The sequence below is a fragment of the Hylobates moloch genome, unplaced genomic scaffold, assembly GCF_009828535.3.
Source record: "Hylobates moloch isolate HMO894 unplaced genomic scaffold, HMol_V3 SCAFFOLD_21, whole genome shotgun sequence".
In the NCBI taxonomy this organism is placed as follows: domain Eukaryota; kingdom Metazoa; phylum Chordata; class Mammalia; order Primates; family Hylobatidae; genus Hylobates; species Hylobates moloch.
The window spans coordinates 10,155,835-10,177,791 of NW_026652296.1; the positions used below are offsets into that span (position 1 = coordinate 10,155,835).

General features: G+C 54.2%; 1 protein-coding gene and 1 pseudogene across 1 annotated transcript in view; one reads left to right on the forward strand and one right to left on the reverse strand.

Annotated features, from left to right (window-relative positions):
- RIPOR3 (RIPOR family member 3) overlaps window positions 1-21,957 on the forward strand; it is a 105,410-nt gene that overhangs the window by 53,768 nt on the left and 29,685 nt on the right. Inside the window, exons 2-3 of the mRNA XM_032143173.2 lie at window positions 8,484-8,602; window positions 19,353-19,499. Coding sequence (XP_031999064.1) covers window positions 8,484-8,602; window positions 19,353-19,499 — 266 coding nt within the window. The remainder of the gene's footprint in view (window positions 1-8,483; window positions 8,603-19,352; window positions 19,500-21,957) is intronic.
- On the reverse strand, window positions 18,445-18,761 carry LOC116461450 (large ribosomal subunit protein eL36-like; annotated as a pseudogene).

The following is a 21,957-nucleotide window of genomic DNA, read 5'->3' on the forward strand; positions in this document are numbered from 1 at the left end:
GGGGGCAGAGCACAGGCTCGAGGCCAGACTTCCTGGGTACCAGGAATTCAGTGAGTAAATTCTTTGAGCAATGCCTGGCACTGCACAAGTCCTGTAGCCGTGTTAGGTACCACTGGCATTATTGCTGTTTTCAGGTTTTTTTGTTTTTTTTTTTTCAGTCAGAGCCTTGCTGTGTCACCCAGGCTGGAGTGCAGTGGCACGATCTTGGCTCACTGCAACCTCCGCCTCCTGGGTTCAAACAATTCTCCTGCCTCAGCCTCCCGAGTAGCTGGGATTATAGGCATGCGCCACGACACCTGGCTAATTTCTGTGTTTTTAGTAGAGATGGGGTTTCACCATATTGACCAGGCTGGTCTCGAACTCCTGACCTCAAGTTATCCACCCACCTCGGCCTCCCAAAGTGCTGGGATTACAGCCATGAGCCACTGCGCTCGGCCTGTTTCCAGTTTTTGACAGTGAAACAAAGGTGCTTGGCCTGGAACAGCCACCACCAGGTCACCTCCCTCCCTCAGTGTCAGGGGTCTCTCTCCAGGCTCCAATTGCTCTCATCTCATCTCAGTCCCTCCTGCCTGTCCTCATCCTCATCACTGCTCCCGCAGCTGGAGACCAGGGTGGGGCGCGTTTGAGATGGGATTCCCAAGTCAGCCTGTGTTTCTTGGAGGCCCAGCTTCCCCCGCTCCCTCCCGCTACCCCATCTTTATCTTCCTTCACCCCCCACGCTCCTGCACTCTCTTCCCTAGCCTGGGCAAGCCCCAGCTGCCTTCCCACCTGGCACCCTGATACACAGCCACCCCACAGTGGCCTCAAAGGCTTCTTTCCCAAAGAGAGACTTTGTCTTCAAGGTGACCCCTGGCTGACCCCTGGCATGGCTGGTAGGAGTGGTGACGAGGCAGTGATGGGGCCATTTGAATTAAAATGCCCCCTGGATAATTCACAGAAATTCATGAGTCATCTTTATCTGGGAAAACCCCAGTGGAGTGAGCTGGGACCCAGGGCTGCAGACTGATAGACAGAGGGAAGTGGCCTCCCTGGATCCCGGTCCTCACTCCCGTGCCTGCTGTTGACCGATCTGCGGTCAGGAGGCGTCCCTTTGCCTGCAGTTCTGGGACAGTGGACCGCAGGGGACACTGGGGCTTCCCAAGGAGCTGCCTTTCTTCTCTTAAATCAGAAATCAGGGCGCTCATTGTCTGTCCGTCCATCAGGCCACTGTCCTCTGCAGAGAGACACCTTGGGTGTCCCTCCTGGCTCCAGGTAGTTCTGGAGGATGGCAGAGCCAGGACCATGGGCTGCCCTGAAGGTGGTTCCAACCTGCTCTATTTAAACCAAGAGTCCTTTAAATTTGTCTCTCTTTTCATTGAAAGATGCTCTTTCAAAACCAGCAGGCTGGGCATGGCAGCTCACACCATGTGGATCGCTTGAGGCCAGGAGTTTGAGACCAGCCTGGGCCACATAGCAAGATCCATCTCTATTAAAAAAAAATAATAATTTATGTATTTATTTATTAAAAAAAATTTTTTTTGAGACGAAGTCTTGCTTTGTCGCCCAGGCCGGAGTGCAATGGTGTGATCTCAGCTCACTGCAACCTCCGCTTCCGGGGTTCAAGCAATTCTCCTACTTCAGCCTCCTGAGTAGCTGGGATTACAGGAGCCCACCACCATGCCTGGCTAATTTTTGTATTTTTAGTACAGACGGGGTTTCACTATGTTGGCCAGGCTGATCTTGAACTTCTGACCTCGGGTGATCCACCAGCCTCAGCCTCCCAAAGTGCTGGGATTACAGGCGTGTGCCTGGCCCCAAAATTTTTTTTTAAAAAGACAGAAAAACCCCCTGCCCCCTGGAGCTAAGATTCTTGAGAAGGATACTTGATTAACTGATGAATAAGACAGTCAGAACCATGAGTTATTTGAAGGATACGGGTGAGGGGCAAGTCCACGTTAGCCAAGGGGGTCAGGGAGGACCTCTCTGAGGAGGGGGCCTTGGTTGTGAGGCCTGCAGGCTGGGAGAGAGTGATACGGAAGACCTGGGGGAAGGGAGGGGTGTGCCAGGCAGAGGGCACAGCCAGGGCAAAGGCTGGAGGGGGGCTCCGGCTGAGGCCTGTGCTTTGCCAGGGAGGAGGGGTTTGGGTCCTTCTGGCTCTTCCAGTCACCTTTGGGTGGTCCAGGCAAGTTGTGTGACCATCCTGGGCTTAGTCTTGCCATCGGTAAAATGAGCGAGTTGGACTCTTGGACTCCACACTTTCTCGGGCCCCCTCTGGTACAGGCAAACTGGTTCCCAGAGAAGCCTCCTCGGGCGCCCGTCTGTCTTCTGTGTAAACTCACATTCCTCTTCCTGGGTTATTTTGCCATTTCCTTTCATGCGAAACCAAAGGAGCTATTTTGGAAACTCCTATAAGCAAACTAAGCCCTGGCTGGCATTTGAGTGGATAAAAAGGAGCCCTAAGTGAGGGACTCAGGCATAAAAGCCACCCAGTCCCGAAAGCCCATAACGTTAAATTTAGATGTTTTACCTCTAAATGAGGTGAAATTGCAGGTTCCCTCTGGCTGGTGGTGGGGAGGAGACGCAGGGCAGCTTTGGCCAGCAGTGATCAGACAGACTTAGCGGGAGTAGGCTCTGCTTCCTCCAGCCACACCTTGGGGACGGAGGCCCAGGACAGTCCCCAGTGTCTGGGAGCATCTGGCTTCCTCTCCCCGCACGCACCAGCCAGGTCTGAACGGCATCAGTTCTAAGTGCCAGGCCAGAGAGAGGCAGCGAGGGACACGGAGTGGAAGAGGCTGTCCTGTCTGCCACCAAAGGTTTGGGAACTGCATGACTCTGTGCCTCCCTCTTCTGCCCTGGGTCCCAGCAGGGTCTCTGTCCTGTCTCTCATGCCTGCAGAGTGCTGGTTACCCAGGGCTGCCCTAAGCCACCCGAGCGTCCCTCCTCTCTTTCTGATGCCTCCCCAGGGACCTCCTAGACCTGCCCACAATCCAGTAGCTGAAGGGTTAATGCCAGCCCCAGCAGGGGTGGTGACACATGGTGGGAGGGGACAGGGTCTTCAAGACCCTGCTCCAGCACCCAGCCTCCACTTGCTGCTGTGCCATTGCTTAAACATCAGGAATGTCACCCTTGGTCGCAGGTGACAAACTGGACTTGTCAGGAGCTGTCCGCTGAAGGCTCCTGAGATTCTGGGTCTCAGCCTGGCCATCCCATCCCCAGTCATCCAGGGGGAAGTCTGTTTCTTTTACCACAAGAAACACTGCTTGGCTGGACTCCAAGTCAACGTCTTGGATCAGCTCCACCAGGCCCAGCCGGGAGGGGGCGCAGCTGAGCTGCCTGGGAACTGTCGCTTTCCGCCGGCCCCAAGGGGCCCACAGGGGCTGGGGCTGCAACACCCTGAAGCCAAAAGAGGTTGGGCTTGATTTTTCTGGGCCACCACCCAGAGCTACCTTTCTAGCTTGGCAGGTCCCCCTCCCAATCCTATTTCCATTCTGGGGCCTCTTCCCTCCTGGAGGAGGTCGGGCTCCTGGGAGGGGGGCGTGTCCTCAGCAGAGCTGCGGGAGCAAGCGCAGCCTAGTCCCGAGGCCATGCTTTGGAGTCCAACGCGCCCAGGTCCAGTTCCAGCTCTGGCATTTCCTACCTGTGTGACCTCGGAGGACTCATTTCCGTCCTCTCTGAGCCTCGGTTTCCTTCTTTTCTTCCTTTCCTTCTTTCCTTCCTTTCTTTCTTTTGAGACAGGGTCTCTGTCAGCCAGGCTGGAGTGCAGTGGTGCAGTCTCAGCTCACTGCAGCCTCGACTTGCTGGGAAGTCTCCAATGATCCTCCCACCTCAGCCTGCCGCAGTAGCTCGACAACAGGTGCACGCCACCACACCTGGGTAATTTTTGTATTTTTTGTAGGGAACGGGTCTCACTATGAGACCCAGGCTGGTCTCGAACTCCTGGGCTCAAGTGATCCGCCCATCTCAGCCTCTCAAAGTGCTGGAATTACAGGCGTGAGTTGCCATGCCTGGCATGAGCCTCGGTTTCCTTATCTGCAAAATGGGGATAATAATAGTACTTGTCTCATATGGTGTTGGGAGAATGAGATGATAATTTTAAGTCCTTAGAGCAGGTAGCAGGCAGTGCTGGCTACCCAAGGGTCAGAGGCAGGGCCACCCATCATCCTCAACGGCTGCTGCAGCTTTTGTAAAGAAAGTTTTACTGAAACACAGCCATGCCATAATTCATTTACATAATGTCTGCAGCTGGTTTTGCTCTAAAATGCTACAACTGAGTAGTTGTGACAAAAACTGTATGGCCTGAAAAACCAAAAATATGTACTATCTGGCTTTTTGTTTGTTTGTTTATTTTTGAGATGGAGTCTAGCTCTGTTGTCCAGGCTGGAGTGCAGTGGCTCGATCTCGGCTCACTGCAACCTCTGCCTTCCGGATTCAAGTGATTCTCCTGCCTCAGCCTCCAGAGTAGCTGGGACTACAGGCATGCGCCACCATGCCCGGCTAATTTTTGTGTTTTTAGTAGAGACGGGGTTTCACCATGTTGTCCAGGCTGATCTTGAATTCTTGACCTCAGGTGATCCACCCACCTCGGCCTCCCAAAGTACTAGGATTACAGGTGTGAGCCACTGCGCCCAGCCTTTCTATCTGGCTTTTTACAGAAAGCATTTGTCCGTCTTTGCCTTAGAGTCTAGCACATAGTGGTTATTAGTATTATTATTACTGTTATTATTCCAGCACCTTCCTCTTGGGCTACACAGCCTGGTGAAGTAGGGGAAGCAGCGTCAACCTTTCCTTCATTGTTTTCTGGTTCAATAAAGATGTGTTATGAATCTTCCATGCACCTGGTCCCTGCCTGCAGGGAGCTCCCTGCCTAGGATGGAGAGATAGACAAGTCACCATTCACAGTCCACTATAACAGAGGAGGTCGGGGAGTCCAGAGGAAACACCAGACACAGCTAGGAGTGGGGAGGTGTCCAGGAAGGCTTCCTGGTGGGGGGACATCTGGGATGAAAGATGAGGAGGGTTTAGCCAGGAAGCCAAACCATGTGGCAATGGCACATGGAAGAAGGAAGAGCCAGACTTCAGTTTGAAAAATGCGTGTCCTGGTCAGGTGCGGTGGCTCACGGCTATAATCCTAGCACTTTGGGAAGCTGAGGTGGGTGGATCGCTTGAGCTCAGGAGTTCGAGAACAGCCTGGACAACATGGCGAAACCCTATCTCTACAATAAATACAAAAATTAGCTGGGAGTGGTGGTGCGTGCCTGTAGTCCCAGCCACTTGAAAGGCTGACGTGGGAGGATGGCTTGAGCCCAGCAGGTGGAGGTTGCAGTGAGCTGAGATCGTGTCACTGCACGCCAGCCTGGGCAACAGAGTAAGATCCTGTCAAAAAAAAAAAAAAAGAAAGAAAGAAAGAAAAGGAAATAAAGAAAGAAATATGTGTGTCCCTGAGTCGCCTCTCACCTTTCAGAGCCTTTCTTTCCTTGTATGAAAAATGGGGCCGTTGAACCTCATAGTGCTATGAGTGATGAATTCGCTGTCAGGTTCTGCAGGTCTGCTGCGAGCCTTAGTTCCCCTCCTTCGTCCTCCTCTCTCTCACACTGAGCAGGAGGACCTGGGGCTTGTTTTGAGCGTTGCATGAGGAGGAACTGCTTAGCAATTGTCCTTCTCTCTGACCTTGAAGTGGAGTGACTGGGGTGAAGCTCCAGGAACGGCCCAGAAGGCTTCTGATGGGAAGGTGCAGAGGGAGGGGCCGGGGAGGCCCCTTCCAGCTCCAGTGCCCAGGCTGGCTCCAGGATACGTCTCAACTACTCACCTTTGGGAATCCCTCCCTACTCCGTCCTTATTCTCTTGCCTGGCTTGGCTGGGGGCATCAAGCAGTTTGAGCAGCTTCTCAGGCCCTGCATAGGTTCTGATAGGGGTAACAGCAGTGAGGAGCTCATGAATGTTTAACAACCAGCAGACAGAAACCCTAACTTGTAGAACTTGTGTAAATATGCTTACTGTGGCTGATTTCAAACCACCAACATGATGTCAACAGGCTCACAAAATTCCTGAACATTTAACAATTGACTCTTTTGTTTGTTTGTTTGTTTGTTTTTGAGTCAGAGTCTTGCTCTGTTGCCCAGGCTGGAGTGCAGTGGCATGATCTCAGCTCACTGCAACCTCTACCTCCTGGGTTCAAGTGATTCTCCTGCCTCAGCCTCCCGGGTAGCTGGGATTACAGGCGCTTGCCACCAAGCTTGGCTAATTTTTTGTATTTTAGTAGACGGGGTTTCACCATGTAGCCCAGGTTGGTCTCGAACTCCTGAGCTCAGGCAATCTGCCTGCTTCGGCCTCCCAAAGTGCTAGGATTACAGGTGTGAACCACTGTGCCTGGCCCAGTTGACTCTTGGGAGCTGGTACAAGCTGGCTCAGCACAGCACAGGAGGGGACTGTAGGGGACCTCTTTATGGGGGCGGGGGCAAGGCCCCAGTGCAAGGCACTCCTGACCGCAGGTAAGACAAACTCTGACATCGGGCATCCTCGGGTTCTAAACCCAGTGCTCAGGTGCCCTGCTGGGGCCCCTGGGCTAGTCTCATCACCTCTCTGAGCCTCAGTTTCCTCATCTATGGAATTAGGTCATCAAAAGCTCCTGCTCTTAAGAGGGTTGTGTGGATTTCATAATTTACATAAAGCATTTAGTGCAGGGCCAGCTTAGTAATGAGCGCTTGATGAATGATGCCTCAGCTTCCCCATCTGTACACAACACTGCTGAGCATGGGTTCATAGCTGTCCATGGATTCGTAGCCACTCATGGGGCACTAGGCTTGCCACACAGCGAGTGGTCAGCAAATGCTTGCCACCTTCCTGCATCAGGGCTAGAAGCCACTCACTTCTCACCTGGCTCTCCCTGGGTCACCTGGCTTATCTGGGTCACCTGGCTCACCTGCAGGGCTGGGGTCTTAGCCAATCACACAGAGACAGCCAGCTTTTCCGACGTGTCTCTTGCACACTGTGGGCTCTCGGGACCTGCTTTTCTTGGTCCTTCCAGCAGTCTCCACGGGAGGTTCTTTCCGAATTCCCCTTTTACTCTTGTGATCACTGAGGCCCAGAGCCTGAGTGGCACAGCTGGGATTTGAGCCCAGGTCCACCTTCTTTGTTGCCAAGCTTTCCTATGTACAGCACATGTGGGGCTGTGGGGTGGGGGATATATGGGAGGAGGAGGCTTGTGGAGGCTGCATAGCTCTGCCAGGAGGTGCGGTAGTAGATGCTGCGCAGATGTGGCTCGGTAGAGGAAGTTTTTCCAGGCAGAGGCCCCCAAGTGAGCAGAGGTGTAGCGAGCTGGACTTGGCCCCTGGGGGAAAGAGATGTTGGAACGTGGGGGTCTCATCGTGCAGGAAGATGAGGGCCTGGGTGGACTGGAGCTTTTTCGTAGGTTTTGTCTGGGCAATGGGGTCCCTGGAATCCTTGGATTGACACCACCCTGGCAAAGGAGCAAAGTATGAAACTGTAGCAGCAGAGATTTAGGTTAGATATGAAGGAGAACTTTCCAGCTGCCCGTGCTGGAAGATGCTGACCTATATTCCCAAGGGATAGGGTGGCATTTTCCCAATCTAGAGATGGTTTGGAAAAAAGAGAAGATGGCCAGGGCTCGGGGTTGGCCCCATTGCAGGGCGGGTCGGAGACGGGGCAATGGATCGGGGCGGAAGCAGCCCTCGATGCCAGCAGTCTGGCTTCATGTGAATTGGGCTTTTCCACCGCCTGCTCAAAGCCCTCCCATGGCTCCCAGTCACCCTCGCCCCATTGTAAGGCCAAGCCCCTCCTTGGGGCTACCAATGCCCCTTGGGACCTGAGCCCTGCTGGCCTCTCTGACCTCATGTTTAGCCCACTGAGCTCCTTGCTGTTTCTGGATGACACCAAGTCCCCTCATGCGTCCTGGCCTTTGCCCAGGCTGTTCCCTCAGCCTCAGACCCCCTTCCCCTTCACCCCACCTCAGCCTTCCTCCTCAGCTCTTGGGCGCCTCTTCATGGCTGGGTCAGATTCCCCCTGGGGACCCCCATCACTCCAGCACGGACTCTGTATCATAACTGTTTGGCGGTAGGTGGGCCTCCCTGCTGGGCCGGGGCCCTTGAGGATGGGGGGACTTGGCCTGCCTTGCAGAGTTCACCTGTGTTAGGTGCTCAGGGAGGGCTGGAGGAGGGGAGAGGACTAGCTGGGGGGTGAGAGGGCTGTGTTCAGGAGGTGCCGTCCCCTTGCTCTGGGAGGCAGCATTGCCCGGCACTAAGGACCTGAGCACAGAGTGCAGAGTACAGAGACACCTGGGTTCGAATTCCGTTGCCATCACTGTCCCCCATTAGGTCCCCTAACCTCATGGGACCTCAGCTTGCTGACCTGTGAGCTGGGCACAGTACCAGCCCCCACAACTCTGGGGCCATTGTGAGGTCTGTAGGTGTTGGTGGAAGGTGGCTGGCCTGCGGACAGCACTTGCTGGATGGTGGTGCCAGGCTGACTCTCCTGTCCTCTCCTTGCAGGTGACCGCCATGTCAGTGAGGTTGCGGTTCCTGTCCCCCGGGGACACAGGGGCCGTGGGGGTCGTGGGCCGGAGCGCCTCCTTCGCGGGCTTCAGCAGTGCCCAGAGCCGGAGGATCGCGTAAGTTCCGCCCGTGTCCTGTGTTGGGGTGCAGGGGCGGGGCTTGTTGATGGGCTGGGGAAGGGCAGGGACATCCTCCTCCTGCTGCCAGAGACCCAAAGGCTCTCTCTCAGGCTGGCTTGCAGAGAGAGAGAGAGAGATAGAAAGAGAGAGAGAGAGAGATTGAGATTAAGAGAGAGAGAGAGAGAGTGTTTCTTGGTGTTGGGATAAACCTATCATTTCCTTGAGACCTGAATACTTATCATTTCAAAATCTCCAGAAGTTGATCTGCCTGAGCTTAGCAGGTCCACTTGGCAGATAAAAAATCTGAGGCTCTGGCTGGGCACAGTGACTCACGCCTATAATCCCAGCATTTTGGGAGGCCGAGGCAGGAGGATCACTTGAGCCCAGGAACTCAAGACCAGCCTGGGCAACATAGCACAACCCAATCTCTACAAAAATTTTTTTGAAAAACCAAAAAGTGGGGCTGGACGTGGTGGCTCATGCCAGTAATCCCAGCACTTTGGGAGTCCGAGGCGGGTGGATCACTTGAGGTCAGAAGTTTGATACCACCCTGGCCAACATGGTGAAGCCCCATTTCTACTAAAAATGCAAAAATTAGTTGGATGTGGTGGCACATGCCTGTAATCCCAGCTACTTGGAAAGCTGAGGTGGGAGGATTACTTGAACCTGGGAGGCGGAGGTTGCAGTGAACCGAGATCACACTCCAGCCTGGGTGACAGAGCAAGATGCTATCTTGAAAAAACCCACAAAAACACCAAAAAAGAAAAACCAAAAAACCAGAGGCTCAGACAGGTGGAGCCACTGGCCCAAGGTCACACAGCAAAACTGGCCCAGGGTTGGGTCTCCTAAGGGTGGGGTTGGGAAGGAATGGTCTTCCTGTCTGAAAGACTAGGCAATGGGGCCACCTCTTCTGGCTCTGTGACCTGGGGCAAGTGACCTCACCTCTCCAGCCTGTCTTCATCTGAACAATGGGAATTGTGGGTGCGCCCTGCTCACGGGGCTGTCGGGAAGGAACCACGAGGGAGGCAGGGCCAGCAGCCAGTGCAGCTGGTGCTGTGGGGGGTTATCAGATGAGGGAGCAGGCTTGGCACAGATGGGCCTGGGGGGCAGCATTGACCCCGTGGCCGAGTTCCCGGAGGGTGCTGGCCGGGCCAGGCCCTGCCTGCTGCCCCGTCCTGTGTCTCCGCCGGCTTTAGGTACTAAGTCCCTGGGAGGAAAGTTGTTTCTGCTCCCGGAGGCCACAGCCCGATGAGCTCAGGCCTGCTGCCCCCTTGCTCCAGGGCCTCATGCCAGGCACTGTGCAAGCCCCCAGGGAACCATTTACGATCGGGCAGGCCTGGGGACTGGGGCAGTTTTCCGACACCCTGAGGGGGCCAGACCTCTGTCTGTCTGAGCCAATGGGGTGGACAAGTAGGGGTCCCCAGCCAGAGCAGAGTGCAGAACCCAGTAGGTCAGTGAGTCAGTCAACAACCAAATCCCACCATGCTCTTCCCCGACTTGAAATCCTGCAAAGATTCCCATCCTACTTAGAATAAACCCAGTGCCCTCCTGGCTAGATGCCCCTGGGACCTGGCCCCAGCAGCCTGCCTCCCTCCCCTCCCAGCCTCAGGGCCTCAGCACATGCGTGCCCTCCCCCTGCAGCTCCTACCCCACTCCTCCACCTCCAGTTCCTGCTGAATCACCTGCAGGCTTTGGCTTCCTGCTAGGTCCTGGGGGAGGACCCCCGAGCTCCAGACCAGCCCCGGTCCCTCCTGTGTGTGCTCTTTCCCAGGGGCATTTGCTGCTGGGATAGGACCCCACCTCCACCCTCCTGAGGTCAGCCCTCCCAGCTCACTAACCTTTCCCTGGGGGCTCCCTTCCCGTGGGTGCGGGTGCTGGGACCCCAGGGTTAAGATCCTGGAGTGTCCCAGCTGGAAGCACCTTAGGAATCCCTGTTCACGCAGCAGATATTCATGGAGCACCTACTCTGGCCCTGTCCTGGGCTCTGGGGACAGACCCAGGCCCCACTGTCCTGGGAGTTGATGGCAGCAAACAATAAGCCAATGATAATTGAGACAGATCCAGCCGGTGGCAGCGCTGGGAGGGAACTGAACTGGGGGTGGGGGAGGGCAGCCAGGGTCTCCTGGGAGAGCCTGACGAGACAGAGGCATGGGGAGTGGAGGCAGGAAGGGACAGAAGAAGTGGATCTGCGCATGTGCAGATGGGGGTGGGCCGGGAAGTCTTCGGCGGTGGGAGGCAGCAGCGAGTGCAGATGTCTTGGGTGGGAATGAGCTTTAAGGGACAGAAAGCAGGTGCGCGGCTGGCATGCGTGACAGCAGTCAGGGAGGGAGGAGGACCCTGCGGGGCCTCATGGGCTGCAGTGAGGCCTTGAGACACATTCTCAGTGGAGGGGAGCCTGGGAAGGGTTTAAGATAAAGCCCCAAGACGAGAAGGAATTTGACCAAGCCTCCAGAGCAGTTAGTGCTCAGTGCCCCAACTCCAAGCCTCAGAGAGCAGAAAGTGTGGGTGCTGCCAGAGAAAGGCACACAGCAGGCGCTCCATAAGTGCTGCAAAGAGGTAGTTAAGTATAAACCGGCCAGGAAATGATGCTGTTTCTCGACTTAACCATTTCTGAGCTGCCTCTTCCTGGGTTTTATCAAAGCCCCCCACTTTCTTGTTGGGGTCTGTAATCAAGGCTGGGAAGGTCAGCTGTGCGGGTTACCTGGCCAGGGGGCCATCCAGCCCAGGTGACCCTCTCCAAGCTGTGTGCCCTGGAGTGGGGCTGGTCCACTGAAGCACTGTAGGGACCCTTGTGTGGTCTGGAAGGAGGGTTAGGGTCTGCAGACCGTGTACCCAAGGGCGGCTTCATGAGCGTGCAGCCTGTGCTCTGTACTTTGATTGAACGCTCTGCTGTTGTGCTCTAGAAATTTTTGTAGGTGTCATTCTGTCGCCCAGGTTGTAGTGCAGTGGTGCGATCTTGATTCATTGCAGCGTTGACCTCCTTGGTTCAGGTGATCCTCCCACCCCAGCCTCCCCAATTTTTTTTTTTTTTTTTTTTTGAGACAGTTTCTCTCTGTCGCTCAGGCTGGAGTGCAATGGCACGATCTTGGCTCACTGCAACCTCCGCCTCCCAGGTTCAAGTGATTCTCCTGCCTCAGCCTCCGGAGTAGCTGGGATTACAGGCGCGTGCCACCACACCCGGCTAATTTTTTTTTTTTCTTTTGAGACAGAGTCTCGCTCTGTTGCCCAGGCTGGAGTGCAGTGGCATGATCTCGGCTCACTGCAACCTCCACCTCCTGGGTTCAAGCAATTCTCCTGTCTCAGCCTCCTGAGTAGCTGGGATTACAGGTGCACACCACCATGCCAGTTAATTTTTTTTTTTTTTTTTTAGTAGAGACGGGGTTTCACCATATTGGTAAGGCTGGTCTCAAACTCCTGACCTCAGGTGATCCACCTGCCTTGTCCTCCCAAAATGCTGGGATTACAGGCGTGAACCACCACGCCTGGCCTAATTTTTGTATTTTTAGCAGAGACTAAGTTTCACCATGTTGGCCAGGCTGGTCTCGAACTCCTGACCTCAGGTGATCCGCCAACCTCGGCCCCTTAAAGTGCTGGGATTACAGGTGTGAGCCACTGTGCCCGGCACCAAATATAAATTCTTAATACAATTTTTTTGTTGTTGTTTTTTGAGACAGAGTCTTGCTCTGTCACCCAGGTGTGCAGTGGTGCAATCTAGGCTCACTGCAACCTCCACCTTCCAGGTTCAAGCAATTCTCCTGCCTCAGCCTCCTTAGTAGCTGGGACTACAGGCATGGGCCACCACACTGGCTAATTTTTTTTTTTTTTTTGAGACGGACTTTTGCTCTTGTTGCCCAGGCTGGAGTGCAATGGCGCAATCTCAGCTCACTGCAACCTCCACTTTCCAGGTTCAAGTGATTCTCCTGCCTCAGCCTCCCGAGTAGCTGGGATCACAGGCATGTGCCACCATGCCCAGCTAATTTTGTATTTTTAATAGAGACAGGGTTTCACCATGTTGGCCAGGCTGGTCTAGAACTCCTGACTTCAGGTGATCCACCCACCTCAGCCTCCCAAAGTGCTGGGATTACAGACGTGAGCCACCATGCCCGGCCCAAAATTCTTCATAAATTTTGAACAAAGAGCCTTGCATTTTTATTTCACACTAGACCCCACAAATTTCACAACTGGCCCTGCCTGCAGCTCTCCTCCTGCCAGGCCTGTGGGGGCCTCTGAATGTCCCGCATCCATGGGACATGTCCCCTCAGGCCCTCGAGGGGAGCTCTGCCCGGAGAGTGCCCCCACGGTAGGCCCCTGCCTCTCGTTGGCCCCTTCCTGGATTCCTGGGATCAGCTCTTTGGGAGGAAGGAGGACAGAGGTGATCCATCCCCTTGACACCAGGGCTCGCTGGCCATCAGCAAGGGTCCCAGAGTGTCCAAGCCCTAGTCTAGGAAAGACAGCCCTGATGGCTCTAAGTATCTCGGACCCCTCCTGTCCCCCACCTGATTGTCAGGGATACCAGAGGATGCTGGGCCTGGGCTGGTTCAGAGGGTCCCTGTGCTGGTTCAGAGGGTCCCTGGGCTGGTTCAGAGGTCCCTGGGCAGCCCCCACCTGGCCTCGGCCTCTGTGGCCCCCTCGTGTGAGGGCAAGGAAGAAGCTGCCCACACCGATGAGGAAGTGGTGCATCTATTTTTAACTTCCTGTCTCCGTCGAGCTCCCTGGGGTCTGAACCCTTGGAGCCAGGGCTGGAGCCTGATTGGGTTTCAGGCCCCACCTTCTGGCCTTGTTCCCTGGTAACCCGAGCAGGCCGAAGCGCAGCCGCACTGTCAAGGCAAACAACCTGGCAGGAGGGCGGGGCTCTGCATGGAGAGGGTGGGCTGATGCCCCCTCTGTTCCCATCCCCACCTTGACCCCTACTCTGGCACCTCGAAACCCCTTTCGCTGTAGACAGGCCTTTTTACTCCACAGCCGGCTGGCTCTCTTGGGGAAGTAACCTAGTGGGGAAATTTTATACTAAGGTGTGAATGATTGACATAATAAGGCCATTCCCCAAGAGCTGGACCTGGGGGGTGGGAGGATAGATGAGAGGATAAACAGAGAGGATGAAGGAGGAGAGGCCCAGGCCCTGATACTGTCCTATTCTGCCCCAGTTGACAGGCATGGTTGCCCTTCCCCCTTTCCTGCCCCTCCTCAGCCAGGTCTCCCTCCCCCAGGCGGTCAGGCAGGCACTCTCTGAGCCAGAAGCCACTGGGACAGCCTCCTCAGGTGGGGAATTCCTCTGTTGGGATGGCTAAGAAGTGTGGCTGGGAAAACGAAATAGCAGCCATTAAGTTTGAAGGAGAGGAGGCTGGAGAAAGAGGCGGCTCATATCCAGCCCTGCCTATGATGCTGTCAAGCACACAGACTCTGGAGCCAGAGGCGAGTGATGCAAGTTCAGTTTCCTGGACTGTACCAGGGGGGCTGACCTCAAAGACTGTGTCAGGAGGAATGAGTCCATACATGTAAAGCACAAAGAGCAGGCCAGGTGGGCGTGGTGGCTCATGCCTGCAATCCCAGCACTTTGGGAGGCCAAGGCAGGCGGATCACTGGAGCTCAGGAATTCAAGACCAGCCTGGGCAACATGGTGAAGCCCTGTCTCCACCAAAACTAAAAAACATTAGCCGAGTGTAATTGCGCACTCCTGTGGTCCCAGCTACTCAGGAGGCTGAGGTGGGAGGATCACGTGAGCCCAGGAGGCGGAGGCTGCAGTGAGCTGAGATCACGCTACTGCATTCCAGCCTGGGAGACAGAGCAAGACCTTGTCTCAATTGAAAAAAAAAACAAAAGCGCTGAGAGCAGAGCTTGAACTTGGCAAGTGCCGAGTGCATGCCTGTCATCATTACCGAGTGGCCAGTACCGCCAGGCACCTGGGTAAATGGTTGGCACACGTCCTTGTTGCATGGAGTCTTCACCTGAAGCCTGTGCAGTCAGTCCTATAATTGTCCTGCCTGGAGGCTGGGGGCAGGTGCAGGACTTGAGCCCAGCTGTGTCTGCCTCCAGAGCCTGCACTTGCAACAGCCGAGTACCAAGGCCTCTGCCAACCACGTCAGGCAGAAGGACTGCTGTAGCAACCTCACGTGAGGGCTGGGGCCGGCGGGTTGCACGTGCCCGTCTGGAAGCTTGTCTGGCATGCCAGGGACTGTTTAATATTTACTGAGTCCTCCCAGACCTGGTGAAACATCCGGCCCCAGAGGCTCTCCCTGCCCCGGCTTCTGTGACACCTGGGCCAGACATGCAGCCTGATTTGGCCATCTGGAGGCTGCACGCGCATCACCTTCCCCGGGTGGGCGGGGTCTCAGAGTGGCCACTGAGCCTGTCCTGTTGAACCTCAGACAAGGAGCACTGGGCTCAGAGCTTTCCCGGGAGCAGGTGCATCCAGGTACGGCTGCAGCAGCGAGGGTATAAGGTCCCCAGGTGGATGGAAGCGGGGCTGGGCCAAGGGTGCACACCTGTTGGGGGCTGGAGGCGGGAGCTGGGAGTGAGCCGACTCCTGCAGCCCCACCTCCAAGCTCCTGCTCCACTGCCTGCTGCCCACCTGCCAGGGTCCCTAACCTCTCAGAAACCTGCCTTTCCCCGAGGCTGCAGCCCTGACCGTCTCTGCCAGCCTCAAGATGGCAAACTTGCGGAGGGCCCGGTTCAAGAGGTGGGTGATGGGGCCTCAGGGAGGGCAAGGGGAAGAGGGAGCACAGCCCCTGTGGGCTTTGGAAAGCATCACTTAACATTAAATATATACAAATGGCCGGGTGTGGTGGCTCATGCCTGCAATCCCAGTACTTTGGGAGGCCAAGGCAGGCAGATCACCTGAGGTCAGGAGTTCAAGACCAGCCTGGCCAACACGGTGAAGCCCTGTCTCTACTAAAAAAACAAAAATTACTGGGCGTGGTAGCAGATGCCTTTAATCCGGCTACTGGGTAGGCTGAGGCAGGAGAATCACTTGAACCTGGGAGGCGGAGGTTGCAGTGAGCAGAGATCGTGCTGCTGCACTCCAGCCTGTCGACAGAGTGAAATTTCATCTCAAAAAAATCCAAAATAATAATAATATAATGCCTGTCTCCTAGTGGTGGTTGTGAAAGTCGAGATATTTCTATAAAGCCCTTAGCCAGCTCCTGGCGGCAGCAGGTGCCCGCAGTTACTTAGGCTCATGTGCTCTCATTAGGCTCCTGAGGCCCTTGGGCTTGTGCTGTCAGCTATTCAGCAGCCCAGTAGCCCTGGCCTGAGCTTAGTCTCTCTGCTCTACAGAGACATTACTTGTCATTGTAAATGTGTTGGAAGCTGGACTTTCTCTGGGAGCTGCCCTTCTCCTCCTCTCACACATCCTGGGTCCCCAAAGCTAGACAGGCCCTGGGTCCAGGCCCCTCTGCAGACTCCCACTTCTGCCTGGGTCAAACCTTGCTCCTTGCTGTTCACTCCCAGAGCATACCAGGTCCCACTCTCCACCCTTGCTCCCTCTGTCCCCAGCTAGGAACACCCAGGGGTGCACTCACTGTCTCGCTCTGCCTGCAGGGGCCAGGATCTCTGTTCTCTAATCCCCTTGGGATGCTGTATTTTCCCCCATTCAGCTGAGCTTAATATTTACCAAGCACCTAATATTTTCTTTCTCGCTCTCTGTTTTTATTTTTTATTTTTGGCGGAGTTTCGCTCCTGCTGCCCAGGCTGGAGTGCAGTGGCACAATCTCGGCTCACTGCAACCTCTGCCTCCCAGGTTCAAGTGATTCTCCTGCCTCAGCCTCCTGAGTAGCTGGGATTACAGGTGTCCACCACCACGTCCAGCTAATTTTTTGTTTAGTAGAGACGGGGGTTTCACCAGGTTGGCCAGGCTGGTCTCGAACTCCTAACCTCAGTTGATCCACCCGCCTTGGCCTCCCAAAGTGCTAGGATTACAGGCATGAGCCACAGTGCCCAGCCTGCACCTAACGTTTTCTAAGCTGTGAGCCAGGGGAAAGATATAGATAGGGTGTGATGATTCTAACAATAGCTTGCATGTTAAAGGTCTCCTTTGTGCCACATTTTGGGCCTTGCATCTAATAGAATTCTCAGCACCACCTCTGATGTATTATGTGGTCCCATTTTACCGATGAAAAGACAGAGGCTTGGGTAGTGTGTTAGCGTAGAGGTGAAGTTGCTTTGATAAAAGGACCCCCAAAATGCAGGTGCTTAAGATTGGTTATTCCTCTCTCCCTCTCTGCAGTCCAGAGCCAATGGGTGGATGAGGGCATGTGTGTGCTGGGAGGTCTGCTTCACAAGGCTATTCAGGGCCTGTTCCTTCTCTCTTGTTGCTCAGCCAGCTTTTGGGGGTGGGTTGAAGCTGCTTCCAGCATACACTTATTCCCACCCCTGGGAAGAGGAGGAGTTGGAAGAGAAGGGCCAGTAGTCCCCTGTAAGAACTGATGCCGAGCCAGGCACGGTGGCTCACACCTGTAATCCCAGTACTTTGGGAGGCTGAGGCAGGTGGATCATTTGAGGTCAGGAGTTCGAGACCAGCCTGGACAACATGGTGAAACCCTGTCTCTACTAAAAATACAAAAATTATCCAGGTATGGTGGTGTGTGCCTGTAATCTCAGCTACTTGGGAAGCTGAGGCAGGAGAATCGCTTGAACCTAGGAGGTGGAGGTTGCAGTGAGCCGAGATTGTGCCATTGCACTCCAGGCTGGGTGACAGTGAGACTCCATCTCAAAAAAAAAAAAAAAAAAAAAAAAAAGAACTGATGCCAAAGTTAGTTCTAAGAGTCATTTCCACCATGTCTCTTTTGTGAGAATGTTGTCATTAAGTGATACCTGGTGCCAGGCACCTGGCCGATGGCTTTAGAGGGCTAAGAGCGGAACTCAACACATCTGTTGGTGAGGAAAGGCTGCATCAGCCTGCCTGGTCCTCAAGCCTCATGGATAAGTTATGGGATCCTGAGAAGAGGCTTAGATGCCAGGGAAACCAACTCTGTGCTGTGGTGAGGGTGCCCTGGCCTCATACTGCTGTAATCAGTCTTGAGATGCTGCTACATCTGTAAAGGTTGAGGGACCCAGCTGTCACCACTGAAAGGCAGTTTTTAGGATCATCCAGTCCACACTCCCAACTCCAGCTGGCTTAGGCTAAAAAAGAGAGCCAGTTGGCTCATGTAACTGCAAATTCCACGGGTAGGTTCAGCTTTAGACATAGCTGGATCCAGGAACTCACTGTCATGGAGATTTGGTCTGTTTGTTCCTCTCTGTATCGGCCCCAGTTTCCCTACATGGTGGCAAAAGGAGGAGGCAGGAAGTCCCAGGTATATGTTCCCCAGGTTAGCAATGCCAGGGGAAAAAACACCTTTCCCTTCTGTGAATTCTGAACTCCTGGCTGGCTACTGGCCAGTCTTGATCCCCATACTTCTTGGCCCAGGGGAGCAGAATATGTTGACTAATTCAGGCCTGGAATGTGGATTTGCCAAAGAATCCCGTGTGCACGTGTGCATGTGCAAATGTGTGTGTGCATGTTGATTGGTCAGGCTACCTTTCCCCCAAACCACAAGTATAAAAAACAGAGCTGGGGAGGTGCCCCAGGGGAAAATTGAGGTGCTACTACTAGGGGGAGGGGATGGATGCTGGGCAGGTAAAGCCAACAGATGCCACCCCAAGGGTAAAGCACAGGACTATGACGTGGCCTCCCACATGGCTTTGCCTGCACAGGCAGAGCGTGCTGATCAGAGAGCATTGGCATTTGGGCTGCTTGACTGTATTTCTTGCTGTAAGTTCATTTCTGATACCAGATTTTTATTACCGTTCTTTTTTTTTTGTCAAGCTGTTCTTTATTTCTGGGAGAGGGCAGGGGAGGGGGCTCAGTCTTTCCTGACAGTGGCTTTCCTCATGGCAGCCAGGACATTGCTTGGCTCCTCCTGCTTCCTCTTGGCGCAGATGTGTGTCCCCATGCTTTCCTTGATGAACTTGAGGGCCTGTTTGTCCTTGGAGACCTTCAGTAACTCCATAGCGTGCTGCTTGTATAGGGTGAAGCCACACACCTCCCGGATCATGTCCTGCACAAACTCAGTGTATTTGGTCAGACGCCCACTGCAGTGGCTGTGCCTGGGCTTGCTCACGTTCTTGGTCACCTTGTGGCCCTTGTGGGGCCCACGGCCATAGGGTAGCGCAGAGCCATGGCTGCTGCTCTCCAGTGGCAGCTGTGGTGGAAGAGCTTTATTACTCTTCTTTTAATCCTCAAATCCAGGCTCCTTATTTTTATTTATTTATTTTTTAAGACAGAGTCTCACTCTGTCACCCAGATTGGCGTGCAGTGGTGCAATCTCAGCTCACTGAAACCTCCACCTCCCGGGTTCAAGCGATTCTTGTGCCTCAGCCTCTGGAGTAAGTGGGATTACAGGCACGTACCACCACATCCGGCTAATTTTTGTATTTTTAGTAGAGACAGGGTTTCGCCATGTTGGCCAGACTGGTCTTGAAACCCTGATCTCAGGTGATCCACCCACCTCAGCTTCCCAAAGTGCTGGGATTGCAAGCGTGAGCCACCGCACCTGGCCCAGGATCCTTATTTTACAGATGAGAAAGCAGAGACCCAGAGAGGCTCCATAACTTTCTGGAGACCACACTGCTTGGTGGTGATGGGGGTGGGACTGAGCTGGGTCTCCTGACTCCCTGTGGCTCTGGTCACTATTTCCAAAGTGCCTGCCCCTGGGGAGGGCTTTGTCAGGGCCCTTCTCTGACTTCTCTTCCCCTCCAACCCTTCTCACAGAAAGTCCATCAACAGGAACTCCGTGAGATCGCGAATGCCTGCAAAATCCTCCAAGATGTACGGCACGCTGCGGAAGGGATTGGTCTGTGCAGACCCCAAGCCCCAGCAGGTGAAGAAGATCTTCGAAGCACTGAAAAGAGGCCTCAAGTAAGGCTGGGCTGTGTGCTGCCTTTAAGAAGTGCATTCTTCTACCTCGCCTCCTCTCTGTCTCTTCCTGGGGAAGCATGGGTGGGTCTTGTCTACAAGAGGTGACAGGTTAAGTTCCTGGTCATTCGTTTAGTCAGCAAGTATGTCAGGGTGCAGCCACATGCTCAGCCCGGTCCTTGGGCACTGGGAACCTGGCAGTGACTAAGGCAGGAGGACTCTGATCTTGTGGAACACGCAGTGCAGAGGAGCAGATTCGATGCAATCAATCAAGAAGCAATGCAATCAATCATGGAACTTCCGCCTGTGCTGAGTGCAATGAAGAAAGGTAACAGAGAGACGGTGCGTCGAGGGCCTTGGCAGACAGGCAACAGTGTGGGCAAAGGCCCCACAGTAGGAGCCTGCACTGTGAGCTCACACACGCAAGAGGTCAGGGCGGTGGGTGTTTGAGTGAAGGACAGACTTGCTCAGAAACCAACTGATGAGCTGGGCCGAGGCCTGCACAAGAAAAATGAGTCACTCCACAAATTTTTTTTTTTTTTTTGAGTTGGAGTCTCGCTCTGTTGCCCAGGCTCAAGTGCAGTGGCGCAATCTCGGCTCACTGCAACCTCTGCCTCTGGGGTTCAAGCAATTCTCCTGCCTCAGCCTCCCAACTAGCTGGGACTACAGGTACGCACCACCACACCTGGCTAATATATATATATATTTTTTTGAGACAGAGTTTTGCTCTTGTTGCCCAGGCTGGAGTGCAGTGGTGTGATCTCGGCTCACTGCAACCTCTGCCTCCTGGGTTCAAGCGTGAGCCACTGCACCCGGCATAGCCTCCTTATTTTACAGATGAGAAAGCAGAGGCTGAGAGTAGCTCCTGCCTCAGCCTACCGAGTAGCTGGGATTACAGGCGCCTGCCACCACGCCTGGCTAATTTTTTGTATTTTTAGTAGAGATAGGGTTTCACCATGTTGGCCAGGCTGGTCTCGAACTCCTGACCTCAGGTGATCCATTCATCTCGGCCTCCCAGAGTGCTGAGATTACAGGTGTGAGCCACCGCGCCCAGCCAATATTTTGTATTTTTAGCAGAGACAGGGTTTCGCCATGTTGGCCAGGCTGGTCTTGAACTCCTGACTCAAGTGATCTGCCTGCCTTGGCCTCCCAAAGTGCTGGGATTACAGACATAAGCCACTGTGCCCAGCCCACAAATATTTATTGAGGCTTACAGAGTGCCAGGCCAGGGGACAGAAGTAAACTAAACACACAAAATCCCTAGCCCCCATGGAGCTGACTCCTAGTGTGGGAGAGACAGACAATACACAATACAGAAAAGAAAAGTACAGAGAATATCAGATGGTGGTAAGGGCCACAGAGGAAAACAGGCCAGGGTAAGAAGGCGGAGACAGGGAGGGTTCATTTTAAATTGGGCAATTGGAAGGAAGGTCTTGCTAAGGAGGTGACATTGGAGCACACGCATGAGGGGGTGGAGTGAGCCATGCAGATAATGGGAAAAGAACATTCCAGGCCAGGGTAGCCACATACACAAAGGCCCTCGGGTGCAGCAAGGAGGCCAGCATGGCTAGAGCCAAAGGAAAGAGGATGAGGTCACGGGGCAGTGGGGACCAGATGACAGGGGGCCTTTTGGGCCAAAGAGTGGTTTCTGGAGTGATTTTCCCCAGATGTAGTGGTACTTAGACCCTAAATTCTCTCCTACTTATGCCTTTTTTTTTTTTTTTTTGAGACACAGTCTCACTCTGTCACCCAGGCTGGAGTGCAGTGGCACGATCTCAGCTCACCGCAACCTCTGCCTCCTGGGTTCAAGCTATTCTCCTGCCTCAGCCTTCCGCGGAGCTGGGACTACAGGCATCTGCCACCACGCCCGGCTAATTTTTTTTTTGTATTTTTAGTAGAACAGGGTTTCACCATATTGGTCAGGATGGTCTTGAACTCCTGACCTTGTGATCCACCTGCCTCAGCTTCCCAAAGTGCTGGGATTACAGGCGTGAGCCACCACGCCCGGCCCCTAAATCTCTTATTTATAGACGGGGCACCCCAAAGAGGAACCAGAGTCAAGTAAAAGTTGAAACCAGGCCGGGCGCGGTGAGCCTGTAATCTTAGCACTTTCGGAGGCGGACGCAAGCAGATCATGAATTCGGGAGTTTGAGACCAGTGTGGCCAACATGGTGAAACCCTGTCTGTACTAAAAATACAAAATTAGCCGAGTGTGGTGGGCATGCCTGTAATCCCAGCACTTTGGGAGGCCGAGGCAGGCAGATTCCTTGAGGCTAGGAGTTCAAGACCAGCATAGCAATGTGGCAAAACTCTGTAGAGGTGGAGGCTGCAGCGAGCTGGGATTGTGCAGAGTGGGAGCTGGGATGTGCATGGAGGGTAGAGCATGTTTCTGAAGGACAGATTCTGTGTCCTTTAAGGACCACATGTTTGAGACTTGTTTGGGGCCAAGGCAGCCCCTTCT